At 38.7% G+C, this 16,099-nt stretch overlaps 1 protein-coding gene across 1 annotated transcript; it reads right to left on the bottom strand.

The window, feature by feature from the left end:
• Window positions 1–4,975: 4,975 nt before the first annotated feature.
• LOC123661983 lies at window positions 4,976–15,431 on the bottom strand. The gene is made up of 13 exons (XM_045596889.1): window positions 15,275–15,431; window positions 14,546–14,691; window positions 14,397–14,457; window positions 13,647–13,821; window positions 12,098–12,228; window positions 11,758–12,023; window positions 10,397–11,401; window positions 7,053–10,318; window positions 6,243–6,374; window positions 5,840–6,135; window positions 5,466–5,759; window positions 5,171–5,390; window positions 4,976–5,097 (listed from the first exon to the last, which is right to left on the bottom strand). Exons 1-13 carry the CDS (start codon window positions 15,386–15,388, stop codon window positions 4,976–4,978), a joined length of 6,228 nt encoding a protein of 2,075 aa, XP_045452845.1. The 5' UTR covers window positions 15,389–15,431.
• Between the last annotated feature and the right edge of the window lie 668 nt (window positions 15,432–16,099).

The following is a 16,099-nucleotide window of genomic DNA, read 5'->3' as shown; positions in this document are numbered from 1 at the left end:
TGAGAACCTCCTCCTTTTTTGGAAGTCGGTTAAAAAACAATTCGGATGGGTATCAATGAAATGTTTGAAGGCGGTTTGGACTGTCCCGTCGGAGTTGTATTTTTTCCCTTGTAAGTTGTGTAGTTATCCAAGAAATTTCGAAAAAAACTGTAATCTGTTGGAGCAAGGTCCAGGAAGTACAGTGGATATCTTAGACATTCCAATTGAAGCTCTTCTAATTTGGTAGCCGTCTATTGTGCAGTGTGTGGTCTAGCGTTGTCCTGAAGCAGCAGTGGCCTAGAGCGATTGGCAAGCCTTGGTTGTTTAGCAGCTAACTTTCCCATCATGGTTTGGAGTTGCTGACAATAGACATCTGCCATAATCGTCTGGCCAGATTTAAAAAAGCTGTAGTGAACGACACCGGTACTAGTCCACCAAATGCTCACAAGAAATTTTTTGGGCCAATTTTCGCTTGAGGCAGGATTTGGCTGGCTCACCAGGGTTCAGCCATTTTGCGATGATCGCTACCGATTATCGTACATGATCAACTTCTCATCATTTGTAATGATTCGATTTAAAATCCCTTCATTATTGTGCCGGTTGCACATATATATGTTTATAGTGCACATATATATGTTTATAGTGCTGTGTGGTTACGGCACTAAAGAATTTAGCCACCCCCTCTCTTCCCGTGGGTGTCGTAAGAGGCGACTAAGGGATAACAAGGTTCCACAACCACCTTGGAACTTAAGAAGCCGACCGATGGCGGGATAACCATCCAACTGCTGGCTTTGAAATACACAGGCCGAAGACGGGCAGCAGCGTCTTCGGTGCGACAAAGCCTGTACTGCGGTCACCAACCCGCCTGCCCAGCGTGGTGACTATGGGCAAAACACATGAGTTCACGTTATTTTTGGCGTAAACTTGTGGAGGCCTATGTCCAGCAGTGGACTGTATAGGCTGTAATAATGATGATTGTGCCGGTTGAGTAATGTAGCGCAGCAGTCTAAGCGCGTTTGTCGATTTCCTTCACTCAATTCATGAGGTACCCACCTTTTTTACCTTCCCAAATTAATTCAAGTGCATTAAAACAGTTTTATCACTAAAACCGCAGCCTGCAGCCAACGCAGACGTGGCTTGTGATGGATCCGCTTCCACAATAGCCTTCAATTCTTCATTATGAACTTTGGCCTCCGGCCGTCCACGGGGCTTGTTCTGCAGATCGAAATTTCTAGAACGAAAACGTTGGAACCAAAAACGCACTATGTTTTCTTTTGCGACACCGCAGCCACACACATCATTAACCCTTCGAGCCGTTTATACAGTACTGGGTGCCACGGTGGAACTCGTACACGTAAATAGTACGATATTTCAAGTTTTCCATTTTGTAAACTGAGTGATGCAAAGATGAAAAAATAAATGAATTACGGTTTTTGAAACGCAAATGCATGAGTAAATAGCTGTATAAATTTAAATTTGAAATTCCTAACCAAAGAGGAAATATTTGGGATCAAAATGACCAGTACGACAAAACGCCAATTTCATATGTGTTTCATGTGTAGGACCTAAATAACTGTTACAATACTTTTATTGTGCTAAGATGTAGGCAATGCGAGAATGAGAGAGTGCGTTGTTTCAATATCTATTCGATCGTACGAGGGGTGGTCCAAAAGTTCGTGGAATGGAAGGGATGTAGTGGGGATAGAGTAGCTCGCTAAGTGTTATATTAATTGGGGACTCATCATTAGTATATAAACTGAGTTTCAGCCCTATTGCGTCATTCGCTTACGAACACTCGCCTGCTAAACAAGTAAATCCGGAAGGTAAGAATCAAGGTAATCGTTAGTCTTAGACTATTTAACCACTCGATATAGCGGAAAACATTTATCTACCGGCATGTATGTACCTGCATGTATGTGGATAGAAGCAAACAGTGGACGAAGATAGCAACCATGAGATAAATGTAATTCTTTTTAACCGACTTCCAAAAAAGGAGGAGGTTCTCAATTCGACTGTATTTTTTTTTTTATGTATGTTACATCAGAACTTTTGACCGGGTAGACCGATTTCGACAAATTTTGTTTTAATCGAAAGGTGGTGTGTGCCAATTGGTCCCATTTAAATTTATTTGAGATCTAACAACTACTTTTCGAGTTATATCTAATAATGCGTTTTTACTTGACGCTTTTTTCGTCGACCTACGTTGTATTATACCGCATAACTTTCTACTGGATCTACCGATTTTGATAATTCTTTTTTTGTTGGAAAGGGCATATCCCTAGTTTGATATAGTGATAAGGAAACCAGGATCTGATGATGGGATCCCAGAGAAATCGAGGGAAACTCTCGACTTTCCGTAATAATTTTTTACTGGGTGTACCGATTTTGATAATTTTTAATTTAATCGAAAGCTGATGTTTATCATGTGGTCACATATAAATATTATCGAGATTTGATAACTACTTTTTGAGTAATCTTTGAAAACGCGTAGTTGCTTGACTATTTTTTGATCTACGTTGTATTACTTGTCGATGTAATTGAAGTCGGTTTTTTTTTTCGTTTGCGAGCAAACACAATTATTGTTGTACCTAAATACAGTATTGCACAAATGATAAATATCAATAAATATATAAACTCCTCACACTCAACGGCTCCCAGTAGGATTTTTTCCTATGTCGGGGATCCGAAAAGACAATACACAGGCACAAACGCCCAGACGTCGTGTTTTCTGTCCCAATTCTTTGTCCCAACAAATGAATGCAGCCAAAAAAAAACCATAGAGCATTTGGGCATTGCTAAAATGTTAAAAGACAGGTTGATCATCAGCAATGGCACGAGGCGAACATCGCGCCGCCCCACGACAAAAACTGGACCTCAACAAGGAGGACAATAAGCACATTGCAGCCAATAAATCAAGAGAACATCTAGAGATTGCTAATATGTTATCATCAGCAAGGGCAATGAACATGTACTTTAACAGGTGCTACGCAACAAGCGCATCGCATCGCATCGCAGCAAAGTTCCCCGCGCAGTCTAGTCGCTAGTCTAACTCAATCAAATATTTGTCGTCGTCATTTCATATCATAATAATAATAATAATCATACTTCATGTTGTTTTTATATTTTTAACCGACTTCCAAAAAAGGAGGAGGCTCCTGGGGGGATTGGGGATTGGGTCGGCAACGCGCTTGCGATGCTTCTGGTGTTGCAGGTGTCTATAAGCTACGGTAATCGCTTACCATCAGGTGAGCCGTACGCTTATTTGCCGACATAGTGACATAAAAAAAAGGTTCTCAATTCGACTGTATTTTTTTATTTATTTTTATAATGTATGTTACATCAGAACTTTTGACCGGGTGGACCGATTTCGACAAATTTTTTTTTTAATCGAAAGATGGTGTGTGTCAATTGGTGCCATTTACATTTATTTGAGATCTAACAACTACTTTTAGAGTTATATCTAATAATGCGTTTTTACTTGACGCTTTTTTCGTCGACCTACGTTGTATTATACCGCATAACTTTCTACTGGATGTACCGATTTGAATAATTCTTTTTTTGTTAGAAAGGGGATATCTCTAGTTTAGTACCATGATAAGGAAACCAGGATCTGATGATGGAATCTCAGAGAAATCGAGGGAAACTCTCGAAAATAATCCGCAATAACTTTTTACTGGGTGTACCGATTTTGATAATTTTTAATTTAATCGAAAGCTTGTGTTTATCATGTGGTCACATATAAATTTTATCGAGATCTGATAACTAATTTTTGAGTAATCTTTGATAACGCGTATTTACTAGACTATTTTTTCGTCGATCTACGCTGTATTACTCGTCGATGTAATTGAAGTCGGTTTTTTTTCGTTTTTGAGCAAACACAATTATTTACGCTCAACATAAATAAAAAGAAAAAAAAAAAACAAATTTCTAAAACATAATAACAAATCGCTTTACGGTAACGTTGTTTTATAACTTATTAACAAATTGTTTCGTAAAAATTTAAAATATAAGTAAAAAAAACACGACCTATTTTATCGCTCATGCTGTTCCTTCTCTTATACTCATTCACCTCTAAAAATGTTATGGCCACATCCCGAATTGCGTCATAAAAAAAGATATTAAAATGTCATAATTGAAAATATTATTATCTGTACGCTCGAAATCCGTATTTTAATAATTTTTGTGCTTAAAATGATAAATTGATTTCTTTTTAGTGAAATAAATAGTAAATGGAGTTTTACGAATGCCTGTGAGCTAATGTGTTGAGAAAGTGAGTGGTAAATGCGGAAAAAAACGTTAATTTCGTATTGACAGAGGTTTTTTTACCAAATAAGACTCTTCCAAAAAAAATAGAATACTTCATTCATTACATTCCATTTCAGTTAAACTTACTTTTATTTAAGGTAAAATATTATGAGGTGGACTAACAGAGAAAACAAATAAAAGAAATTACTCCAGTCATAATTTTAATCGCATATAATAATTGATTATGATACATGGAGCGCTAACTCACACCAGTCAGCCAAAGCCAAGGTCCACTTGGGTCTTTGCTCCAAATTACATTATTATTTATATTGCATCGACATTCGTTATGCAAAAACCGTGGCTACATATTCACTAATGAGAGGTCTCGAGGCAGCATCAATTAGTTAGACGCATATTCCCCGCAGTGCACGGGTCATACGGCGAGACCGCCGACCTATCGCTTTTATACATATATACTTAAAATGTAACAGTCAAATAGACAGCCGGATGTCAGTCCGATCAATATATTTACATTCAAACAAACGAAACACCATTCGCACGCCGGATCGGCGGCGGACCGTTCTCGGGTCGATCGAGACGGACGGCGCATCGATTCGTACGAATCTTAACCAATAGTAAAATCACTTCCATAATTTACGACTTAAAATATCGAGAATCTAAGTCGGGCGACGCCGGCGGCGCGCTCGCGGCCGCGCGGGGCAGGGCGGGGGAGGTGGCGGCGCGCCGGGCCTCACTCGGCTTTCACCTCGGCGACAGGCGGCGCCTCGCCAGCGGGGGCGTTATCGCCACTGTCTTCGACGTTAGCCGCTACCTCTCCGACGTCAGTCATTCGTTCCGGGCCACTCCCACCATCTGACGAAAGCGAAAGGATAAAAGTATGTTAAACGAAGGATGTAACGAAGCGAAACCCTCGTTAGCTACTTACTGCGTTGGTGGTGATGATAATAGAGATTGGCTCGTGGCGCGTGGTGCGCGCGAGGCGCCTGGGCGGGCGGCGCGCGGTACATCGGCATGGCGGGCGCGTGAGGCCGCTGGATAGGAGCCGGATAGCGCTGTCCGCCCATGCCGCCTCGGTTCACTCCAGATCCGTTGCCGCCGCCCGTGACGTTTCCTCCGCGGCCGTTGTTGCCGCCACTCACTAATTGCTGAAAGATAATCTTCATTACTTCGGTTGTAATGAGTTTCGAGAGCGTTTCGTAATATCTTAACTCGTGGTATACCTGTTGATGCTGTTGATGCTGCTGGTGGTGTTGGTGAGGAGTATGCGCCGGGGGCGGGTGCTGCTGGTGAGGCGGCTGCGGGTGGTATTTGTGCTGCGGCGGCGAGTGTGGAGGCTTCTGCGGTTTAGATGCGCCTTTAGGTGTAGGCGATGCAGAGTCGCAGAGAGGAGCGAATCCATTCGCGTGCTCGTGAAGAGGGCTCTTGAGTTGCTGTTGTGGAGGAGGACGAGGTTGTGGAGGCGCGTACTGCTGTTGCAGAGGCGGCGCCCGGTACTGTTGCTGTTGGTAATTTGTCTAAATTAACGGTTGTGTTTAGTTAGTGCAAAAAAAAAACATGTAAGGTATAAACGAAGGTGTTATAATTCATTAAGCACCTGCATCTGTTGAACGGCGGCCGCAGCGGCGACGTGCAGTTGTGAAGAGAGGAACTGTGAACTGAAAGCGCTAGACTGAGCCGGCTGAGTGAATTGCAATGGGTAAGTCGGTGCCGGCGCCGCAGGTGGTTGATATGGCGAGTAGTACGAAGTCGCAGGTGGCGCGGGTCGTGGAAGTAAGCCAGGAAGTGAGTAAGGCGCCTCCCCTACTGGTCCGGAGTAGCCTAAGTACTGTTGTTGGAAGGTATTCACGCCCCCAACGCCACCGACCCCACCTACACCACCGCCTTTGCTGCCTGAAAAAAGGAAAACAATAAATAAAAGTGTAGCAATTACATAAATGCATACTTTTTTAAGTTATAATCAATTAAATATAGTATAAAAAAACTTCAATAATACACACCAATGGCACCGATTTGCTGAGTTGAAGGTTTGACAGTAGCTGACATCAAGGAATTTGAAGTACTTGAAATCAGAACAGTGCTAGGACTGTTGCCTAGTTGACCAGACTGCCCAAAAGCTGCACCACCACCAGCTGCCGCGGCCTGTAAGTGTTAGCAGAAATAATATATAAAAACTTTTTACCACTGTCCACCTGTCTATCTTTCACCTACATTTTTTTTAAATAAAACATTGCAGTCCTAATTAATGATAGTATGCTATTTTAAAATCTTGCACTGTATGAATAAATCTATATAAATCAAAATGAATGTTGCTAAGCGCATAACTCGCGAATGGCTCGACCGATTCGGCTAATTTATTTTGTGTATGTTCCTTAAGGCCACAGGAGGTTTTCATACAAAAAAAATCTATATAATTAAAAACCTTATTAACTTTTGACAGAACAAAGTCTGTCCAGGCAGCTAGTAATAAATCCAAACTCGAAACTACTAACCTTTCTGCATAGAATATTACATACTTTGGTTATTCAGAAACAATTTTAGTTAAGCTCAGGAATTAAAGCAGTAGCTTTTAAAGAATGTTTGTCTAAAACTTTTGTAAACTATTTTCTTTATTATATTGATATTATAAATAAGATAATCCAATATTATATAAATTTTATTCAGTGGTTGTTCACTTAACTAGTTTCTAACACCAAAATAATGTTTTCAAATCAGTTCAATTAGATTCAGAAAGTAGTACTTTCAAAACGCAAAAAAAAATTCCGATTGAATATATTAGGCATTTGTATAAAAAATAATTATTAGGAGACTCACCATGCGGTATTGACTTGGCAGGCTCTGAAACATATCCGGGGGAGGTTGATAATTATATGGAGTAGCTGAACCAGCGCCATAAGGGGTTCCTGGAAACCCGCCGAATTGTCCTCGAGTTTGATCCAAAAAGGCACCATATAGGCCTCCTTGCTGTGGCAATTGTTGAGATGATCCTAACATTTGTTGAGATGAATTAAACAAAACAGCTGGAGGTGAAGGAACTGAAAGGCCACCATAACCTCCTTGATAGCTAACGTGATTGTAATGCTGAGGTGGAGGTGATTGCAATTGTTGTGTAGGTTTTACCTTACACACATTAGGAGGCGCACCAGTTTCAGTATTATTTTCTTCAAATCCAGCAAACTGTAACTCTTCACTACCTTCTGCCACTGCAGGCATTTCCCAGACTTTTTTAACACTGGCAATCTTTAAATTGAGATCTGCTGCCAGTGGTGAAATGGTATTAGAAGTACTCATGTGTGTACTACGCGGCAATCCAAGTGATTTTGCCGATTTATCTTCTGTTAACTGACCAAGATCTGAATCAAAAGCAAAATCAAGTTTCATATCAGACGAATCTTCTGTCTTTTGAGATGTATCAAATGACATTTGTAGTCCTAAGGAACCTTCTGCCTCTGATACTGGTCTTCCAGTTTCAGCCATAAGCTCTTGAATTGATCTAGGTCTCGATCTTACGTCTCCGTTAAATGGTAAAGGTCTCGATTCAATTTCTGTCTGAACATCATCTGCTTGTGGCTTAGCAGTGGCAGCACAAGGTTGATATTTTTGTTTTAGAGCTTCTGCGGGGGGAGTAGTCTTATAATTAGTATTCTCAAATATGATTGTTTCAACTGGAGGCGTAGCTCCATCAAGAACTCCGCCTTTATCAGCCACGACAGTGCAGGAGGTTACAGGAGTCTTATTTTCAACTGAAGTATCTCCAGGTGAGCTTCGTTGGCTTGATTGATTTGATTTAATTTCAGTCACTTCTGCAGTTTCGTCAGCATTACCACGTAGAGTTTGTGAAATTGGCTTATCCCAAGCATTCACAGGTGGAGGTGGTGGAGCAGCCCCAGTGTCTGGTCCAAAGGTTGATAAACCCATTTGCTGTTTTTGTCTTTGCTTAACAAATCGCGGCGCTAAATTAGCTTGACGAGGTCTATCATATTGTGCATTAGATTTTGCTGCAATAGGAGCTGTTCCTCTTGAATTAGATTTATCATTGGAACTTCTGGATGAAGAACCGTTGCGACCTCCACCCTGATTAGAACGAGATCTCGGTGGTTTTTCATCTTTTACATTAGAAACTCTGGTTTCCTTTGAATTCTTTTTATTGCGTACTTCTTGGAATCCGTCATCAACAATTTCTTCGTTCTTAGCAGTTGATATCTTAAGATCATTAACAGCCTCTGTTATATCAGTATTTTTAGTATCTCCTTCCTTTTTAGGAGCCTGTTGACCACGACCATTATTTTGACGATTAATAGAATTATGATTTCGATTACCTATTTGTCCTTTTTGTGATTGAGCAGATTGTCTTCCCCCATTAGGACGACGATGCATACCTGCACCGCCACTTTCGGAATGTTCTGACGTCGTTTCCCAATTTTCATCCTCACCACTCATTGGACCACCTTTTGAACGACGATCACGTCCTTTAGCTGCAGATGAGCTAGTACGGCTTTTTTGATTGGATTTTTCCTTGTCATCGAAAGGATTGTCTTTTACATCCTCATTATCCTTTACCGCTCTATTAGCTTGACTGAAAGGGCTTTTTGTATTTGGCGGCCCATATCCACCTACACGTTTGGCAGGAGCAGGTGGTCTGTTAGTTCCTTGAAAACCACCTCTTCCTCGACGAGAAGGCTGACCGCGCGGTGCAAATGGTTCCCTATTTTCTAATCCATCAGTTATTGATAGACTATGTTCATTGGTAGGATTATTTGTTTCATCTGGTCTATCTTGTTTCTTAGGGCCACGTGGACTACGTGGAGCTCTTCGTCGTTCTTTTCTTTCAACGTTATTACCATCTGTAGACCCATCAGATTCACTAGCTCTATTATTTGAACGAGAGCTTCGATGTGAACGTCGGCCTCGAGATTCTCTAGATCCCCAACCTCTGCTATAAACATTATATCCACTGCTTCCAAAGCCTCTAGCTTTCTTTTCAGACCCAGATCCACTAGATTTTCTTTCAATGGGTTCTTTTATTGGTATTTTCAATATTTCAGTATTATATTTTTCATTTTTTTTGTCATCTACTAGCCGTTTTTGAGAATCATGAATATTTTCAAGAGAGTGAGTATCAGGTATTTTATTTCCTAACATACCATGTATAGGATCAGTGCTTGACTTTGAGGCTATTGATTCAGACTCTGAAAGATCTTTTTCAGATTTTTGGCCAGAAATTGTCGATTTAGCCATATTAGCATGAGATATTTGTTCAGATGGTTTTTGTGATTGTGTGGAGCTAGAGATGGATTCACCTGAATTTACTGATTTAGTAAGGGATTGGTTTGAAGAAGACTTAGAAACAGCACGAGAATCTGTCAATATAGTAGGCTGAGATTGAGTAACGGAAGAATTAGGAATAGGAGTTTGATTATTAATATGCGTATCCACTGCATGTGTTAGTTGGATTTGAGAAGTAACAACTTGAGTGCTAGGTATGTGACTATTGCTGAAACTGGTAGTTTGATTTTGAGTGTTGAGATTTGTGTGCATATAGATATTAGAATTATTTTCGTTTTGTTGCGAAATTATTATCGCCTCCATACTTTCAGCGGTTGTAAGATCTATTTTATGTTCATTTTGTTTCAAAGTTCCATCTTTATCCAACAACTTAGCTGCAATAGAATTTTGTTCCTCTTGTGCAACATCAGCCCATGATGCTTTACTGAAATCTTTTTCAGATGGCTCACATTGTGATGAATTTGATGAAAGCGTGGTTCGTCTTTCAGGTGCTTGTGTTGTTAAGTCAGATGAAGCAAATGGTTCAGCTAACCCTATGCTCTTTCTTTCAAAGACTTCTGTTAATTTATCAGCTGCAGTCCTGTTGCTATGTTCAATGGCTGAATCTATTGATTTTCTATCAGAATCGTTTCTTCTGTCTTTATAGTCGTTAAAATCTTTGTATGAATCTTTGGAATTAGATCTATCCAATTCCCTGCCAGATCTATCATAATCTTGCATTTCAGATCTCCACTGAGGGCCAGGTCCATCCTTGTCTCTTCTTATTTCATCTTCTCTATCAGAATAATCTCTGAAAAAAATAAAATAAACATGCGTTACTTAAAATAACTCAAGTATACAAGAAATTTAAATATAAACAACAAATTACCTTGAGTATGAACGACGGCCATTATGCGACGTATGTCTGGAAGCATTGTATGGAGGAGGTTCTTGGCGTCTTGAGGCTGGTTTTCCAGTGAACGCCCAAGCTTTATGCTGATCCTCCTCTTTGTGCTGCCTACTTTGTTGTTGTCGTAAAAATCGAGGAGGCATATTTGCTTGAAAAGTTTTTGAAAAAGGCGCACTCGATTGTTCACGATCACGATCACGTTCTCGTGCATAATCTCTGTCGCGAAAATCACGTTCACGATCACGGTCACGGTCACGATCACGATCACGATCACGGTCACGGTCACGGTCACGATCACGATCACCTCTATCCCTGTCAACTCGATCGCGATCTCTCTCTCTGTCATATCTATCACGATCCATGCGATCTCTATTATCATTACGGTCACGGTTGTCGTTACGATCTCGTAACTCCCGTTCTTTATCACCGTCGGCTCGATCTCTATTCTCTAACCTGTTTCTATCTTTGTTATCTTGTAGCCTGTCCCTTTCGCGGTCACGTTCTCTTTCCCGATCAAAACGATCACGTGGGTCAACTCTATCACGTTCCCTGTCTAATCGGTCTTTGTCTCTAGAGTCTCTTTCACGTAAATCATTACGCTCTTTGTCTTTATTATCACATCGTTCTTTTTCCCTGTTATCAACTCTAGTATCCTTGTCTCTTACTTCAGATTCCTTGTCTCTGCTGTCATTACGATCAATCCTTTCAACCTTATCACGTATATCCTTCGATTGTTGTTGAGTTGCTGGGGAGTCCCTCATTTGTCGTCGCTGTTCTTCTTCTTTACGCTGACGAGCACGTGCAACTGCTTGAGCAACTTCATTGCTTTGTTTTTGCCTACGTTCGGCCCAAATTTGTTCTTCATCTCCAGGATCCTGTATTTTATTGTCCAAGCACTCATTGTCTATACTGGTTCGGTTATTACTTTTGTTGCTTTTTGTAGTTGGAGTAGATGACTCACCATCAGAGAAGTCGAGTTTTTGACTAAAAAGTAATAAATACTTTCGTTTTATATGCACCATACTCATAAATATTTATTACTATTAAATGATAAAAATTTGTAGTGACTTATGATCAATATAATTAAGCAGTCATTTTAATCCTTACAAAAAAAGATGAACTTTTATCATAAATAGCGTGTTGCTTGGATGTATAGCGCAAGATATTTAGCTAGACAAACATTAACATGATTTGCGCCACTAATGGGTGAAAACTATAGTAGCTGATGACCTCGCAATCTTTTCAGTAAAAAAAAAAAAAAAAAAATACATAACACGAAGGAAAGTGCCCACAGGTTACTTAATAATTTATATATGTTTAATAGCAATCAATAAACTTACTCATAATCAATATCATCATGCTGCGCCCATCCGGCGTCACGAGAGATATCATCAAGTGAAGATATTTGGTCCTCGCGTAGAATAGGGCGCGCTGTAAGAACTTCGACGGCTCGGGGAGTAGCAGGTTGTCGTGGTGCTTGTCTAGAGCCAGCCATGTTACTATTGTTAGAAGTGCTGGTTCCTCCACCATTGCTACTGTTTCTATTATCACGAAGTGAGCTTAATGTTCCTAATCCAATTCCAGTACCACTGCTACCTTTCATCAGCTGTATAAGAAAATAATTATTGTTAACATTAGTAGTCTGTTGACAAAGAGCATGTCATTTAATGAAATACGCACGAAGGATGGCAGAATGGCACGGTAAGCGGGTGTTTGTTGTGAAGCAGGCGTGGAGGCGGGCGCGGCGCCGGGAGACGATATAGTTTCTTGCCGAACGCCGGCCGTGCCACCGCACGTCCAGCTCCCTTCCGCTATAAAGTTACATATTTCTTTATACAAAATAACATTAATATAATATGTCGAATGACATCATTTAACTCTGATTTAACTGGTTATTATATTTTTACTAGCCATTTCATATGGTGCAAGCCAGTAAAGGAATTTTCATATGTAATTGTACACTACAGATAGATTTAAGGTTTGCCGATGACTACTCCTCCACTTCAGAGGACTGCATCCCACACTCATCTGGTCAGTTAGTAAGATATATAGAATAAAACATTAAAATAATAAATTTATTGCCACCCTACTGACCATCGACGTGACGAGGCTATTGGCAAACTTTCTGCACATGGTGTCATATTCTGTGTGGTTAAGAATATAGCCTGTGGGTGTCGTAAGAGGCGACTAAGGGATAACACAGTTCCACTGCTACCTTGGAACTAAAAATAACCATCTAACTGCTGGCTTTTAAATACAGAGGCCGAAGACGGGCAGCGTCTGCGAACCAACGCGCCTGCCCAGCGTGGTGACTATGGGCAAGACACATGAGTTCGCTCCATTTTTGTGCAAACTTGTGGAGGCCTATGTCCAGCAGCAGTGGACTGTATTAGGCTGAACTGACTGCACATAGATACTATTTCCAATTTTAATCATAAGCCAAAAATTTTAAAAGTGAAACTGTAATATGTTTTAAAATAAAAAATTCAAGTTTTACAAAGAATTTTTGAATTGTTATTTTACAAACTAAAATTATATTTGTTTTTGATAAATAAACTAGAGTTGTTACAAGTAATTTAATTATAGGCAAAGTGAAGTTACCATTTATTTGAACCTAACTGTGCCCGCGACTTCTTCCCCATGGAATTTAACAAAAACGTACATTTTAAATTTGCAGAGTTATAAAATAAACAAATTTCTAAAATAGAAGTAGCCTTAGTTACTCTTTATTAAATCAGCTATTTGCCAGTGAGAGTCCCGACAAAATCTGTCCAGTTTTTTCAGAAATTAGCCAGAACAGACAGACAGACAAAAAGTATAACAAATGTTATTTTGGTATTTGCACCATGTATAGATACATATGAATTTAGTAAAAGCTGTTATTTAATATCACAAACAGACACTTCAATTTTATTTATTTGTATAGATGTAGATTCTGCAGAGAAGAATCGGCGAGAAACTCTGCAGTAGATAATTATTAAAAAAAAATTGTCTTTTGTTAGAAATTAAGTCCTATTTGCCATGAAATACAGCACCACTAAAGCTACAGATCTTTATCATATATAAAACATTGCTGTTTTTCATATACCTCTCCAAGGAATAGTATTTCGAAAAATATTTAAATTAAGGGTATATATTAATTGTTTACTTTTCATGGGAATGGCCAAACACAACAAAAGTTAATCAATCAGCGAGGACATGTGATATTCAAAAATTTACATTTACTAACTTTGTGGTCGTAATTGTGGTTGGTGAGCAGAATGATCTGAAGAACGGTGTGAGGGCTGAGCAGCTGCCTCTAATGAGGGGAACTCTGTGCGGAAATGAGGGGATGATGGTGGAGGGAGAGGTACCCATCCCCCTGATCCTGTGCCCGCAACAACACTGCTGCTTGAGGATGTAGTCTGTAAGTAACGAAAACAACACAATAATTAACCCTACATAAGTCTATACATATTTGTAAACAATTTTGATTAATACAACCAATTATCAATACAATGTAAATATAATACTTCATGATGATTTTAAGAACCTTAAAATTGTATGTCCTAAGCAATTTTAGATAGTTTTTAAATGTGCTTAATGATGATTAGAGACCAAATAAGCCGTGAAGTATTGTATTTATGAGGTGCAAACTAGAATGTGAAGGTTGGTTGTACAAAAGAATTACTGAAAAGAAACTAGAGTTGTTACATAAACTAAGAGAATGTAGGTAGTACGGGCAAAAATCCAGGTTGCATAATCTGAAGAAATATATTCTTGACATATTCAAGACAAGTCTATTAATTTCATTTAATTCACAAAACAAGTTCTTAACAAATAATAAAGAAAAGACATAAAAGAGTTATATAAGTTAACATACCACTGAAATTTTGATTTGATTTTGCATCACATGAACACAACTTTTTTCCAACAATAGTGTTGTTAATAAATTAAATTCTATTGTAAAAAAAAAATAAATAAATATCTTTTTACTTACTATTGTCTGAGAAGTGCATGATACTTGAGTAGTTACTGTTGCAGTTACTGTAGATACTGAACTGTAAATTTAATATGTTACGTAAATATACAAATAGTGTGCATCACTAATAAATAGCTAAGGTTTTTATACATTTAAATTAAACTCACTTAGCGTTAGGATCTTGACCAGTTTCAGTTTTTAGAGATGGTAGATTAGCTGGTGGTCGCCTTGCTGAAGGAACTTTTCCAAGACTTTGCATTCCATGTTTACGGCTAAGTTGAGATTTTACTGAGGACGGCTCTAAGTTTTCATTCTAGAATACAAAACACATTTCTTGCTCACTTTTTATATTTAATTATTAATTGTCACAAAACCTAAAATCATTAGATATTATTTTTATTTAAACTTATTTTCAGATCTCATACATTATTCACAAAAAACTTATAAGTGAAACATTGATAGAAGTATCTAGAATATAAACTGTGGTTATTTATCAGTTCACTGACCTCAGATTCAGCAAACAATGAATTACATATTTTAAATATGAATATAAACAAAATGTTTGTAAATAAAGCATTTTAAACAAGTTTAGGTTCCTAGACATTAATAGAAATAAGTCAATTGTAGGGCTGACTTTTCTACATTATGAGAAAGAAAATAAGTATGATTTAAAAAAGAATACTGTAATGTGTCAATATTTATTTATATACAATATGTTTATTTGACAGGATAATATATTATTCTTTATTTTGAGTATAAAGCAAAAAAAAAATTAAAATCATTGTATGTGGGAGTAAAACACATCGATTGAAAGTAATACCGTATGTGACTTTATTCTAGTACAAAATATTTTCCTATTTGTGTAAGAACTAACGGCAAATAATTAAAATTCTTACCCTGTTGGCGCAGTACAAACTATTGATGTCCAATTTCTGATATTTTTGCTTGCCGGACGTCGGCTTGCTCTGCGCCGTAGTTCCTCCGCCGCCCGGCGTCGAGAGTGCAGACATGCTGCGATGTACACACCATCAGGAGTTCACCCTCGCACCGACCACCAACTGCAACCAGTAGAGGCGACGCGATACACACTTAATCAAGCGTAAATAATTCCACCAAACTACACTACCAATCATCAACAGTTCTTCAAAACTAATATCTTTATTATTAATCGATCCACTACACTCTTTCAATGTTAACAAAGAATATCTAGTTAGATACAACACTGAACATTGTTCACACTAAAAGACGGGAAACACTTTCACAGCACTGATGGTGGAACAAATTCGAGCCCTGCCCTCCGAGTTATATTGACGTGTTACATCCGTTGGTTGAGTAGACGCTGGATCGATGACTCTCAATTTACGCTTAAAAATTAATGCACTTTCATAACTGTTTACCCTTTGCAAGAACTATTTACGCGAAAATAACGGTACTACAAAATACAAGCTTAGGAACGGTAAATAACAAAGTATATTTAATAGAATTAGATACAACTAATCAGAAATACACCAGTACCTTGGTCCGTTACACCTGTTAATATTTTAATAAAATTATCTAAGCTCAAATGTTAATTTACAAAAGAAGATTACTCTAGATTTTTTCTATACTCTACACTACCAAAACTTATATCACTTTATTTTAAGATGGCGTCTCCAAAAGACGATCTCCTTTACAATCAATAACGTGACGTCACAAAGACGCGACACAACGCACTCTGCAGG

This window comes from Melitaea cinxia, chromosome 2 (assembly GCF_905220565.1).
Source record: "Melitaea cinxia chromosome 2, ilMelCinx1.1, whole genome shotgun sequence".
NCBI classification, from domain to species: Eukaryota; Metazoa; Arthropoda; class Insecta; order Lepidoptera; family Nymphalidae; genus Melitaea; species Melitaea cinxia.
The sequence above is the reverse complement of the archived record's forward strand: the minus strand, read 5'-3'. Positions and strand labels throughout refer to the sequence as shown.

Excerpts from the sequence above, each read along its gene's own strand:
- LOC123661983 (XM_045596889.1), bottom strand. The coding sequence starts at position 15,388 with ATGTCTGCACTCTCGACGCCGGGCGGCGGAGGAACTACGGCGCAGAGC. Across the intron at positions 11,402-11,757 it reads CATGATGATATTGATTATGA|TCAAAAACTCGACTTCTCTG; the intron begins GTAAGTTTATTG and ends ATTACTTTTTAG. Across the intron at positions 10,319-10,396 it reads GGCCGTCGTTCATACTCAAG|AGATTATTCTGATAGAGAAG; the intron begins GTAATTTGTTGT and ends TATTTTTTTCAG.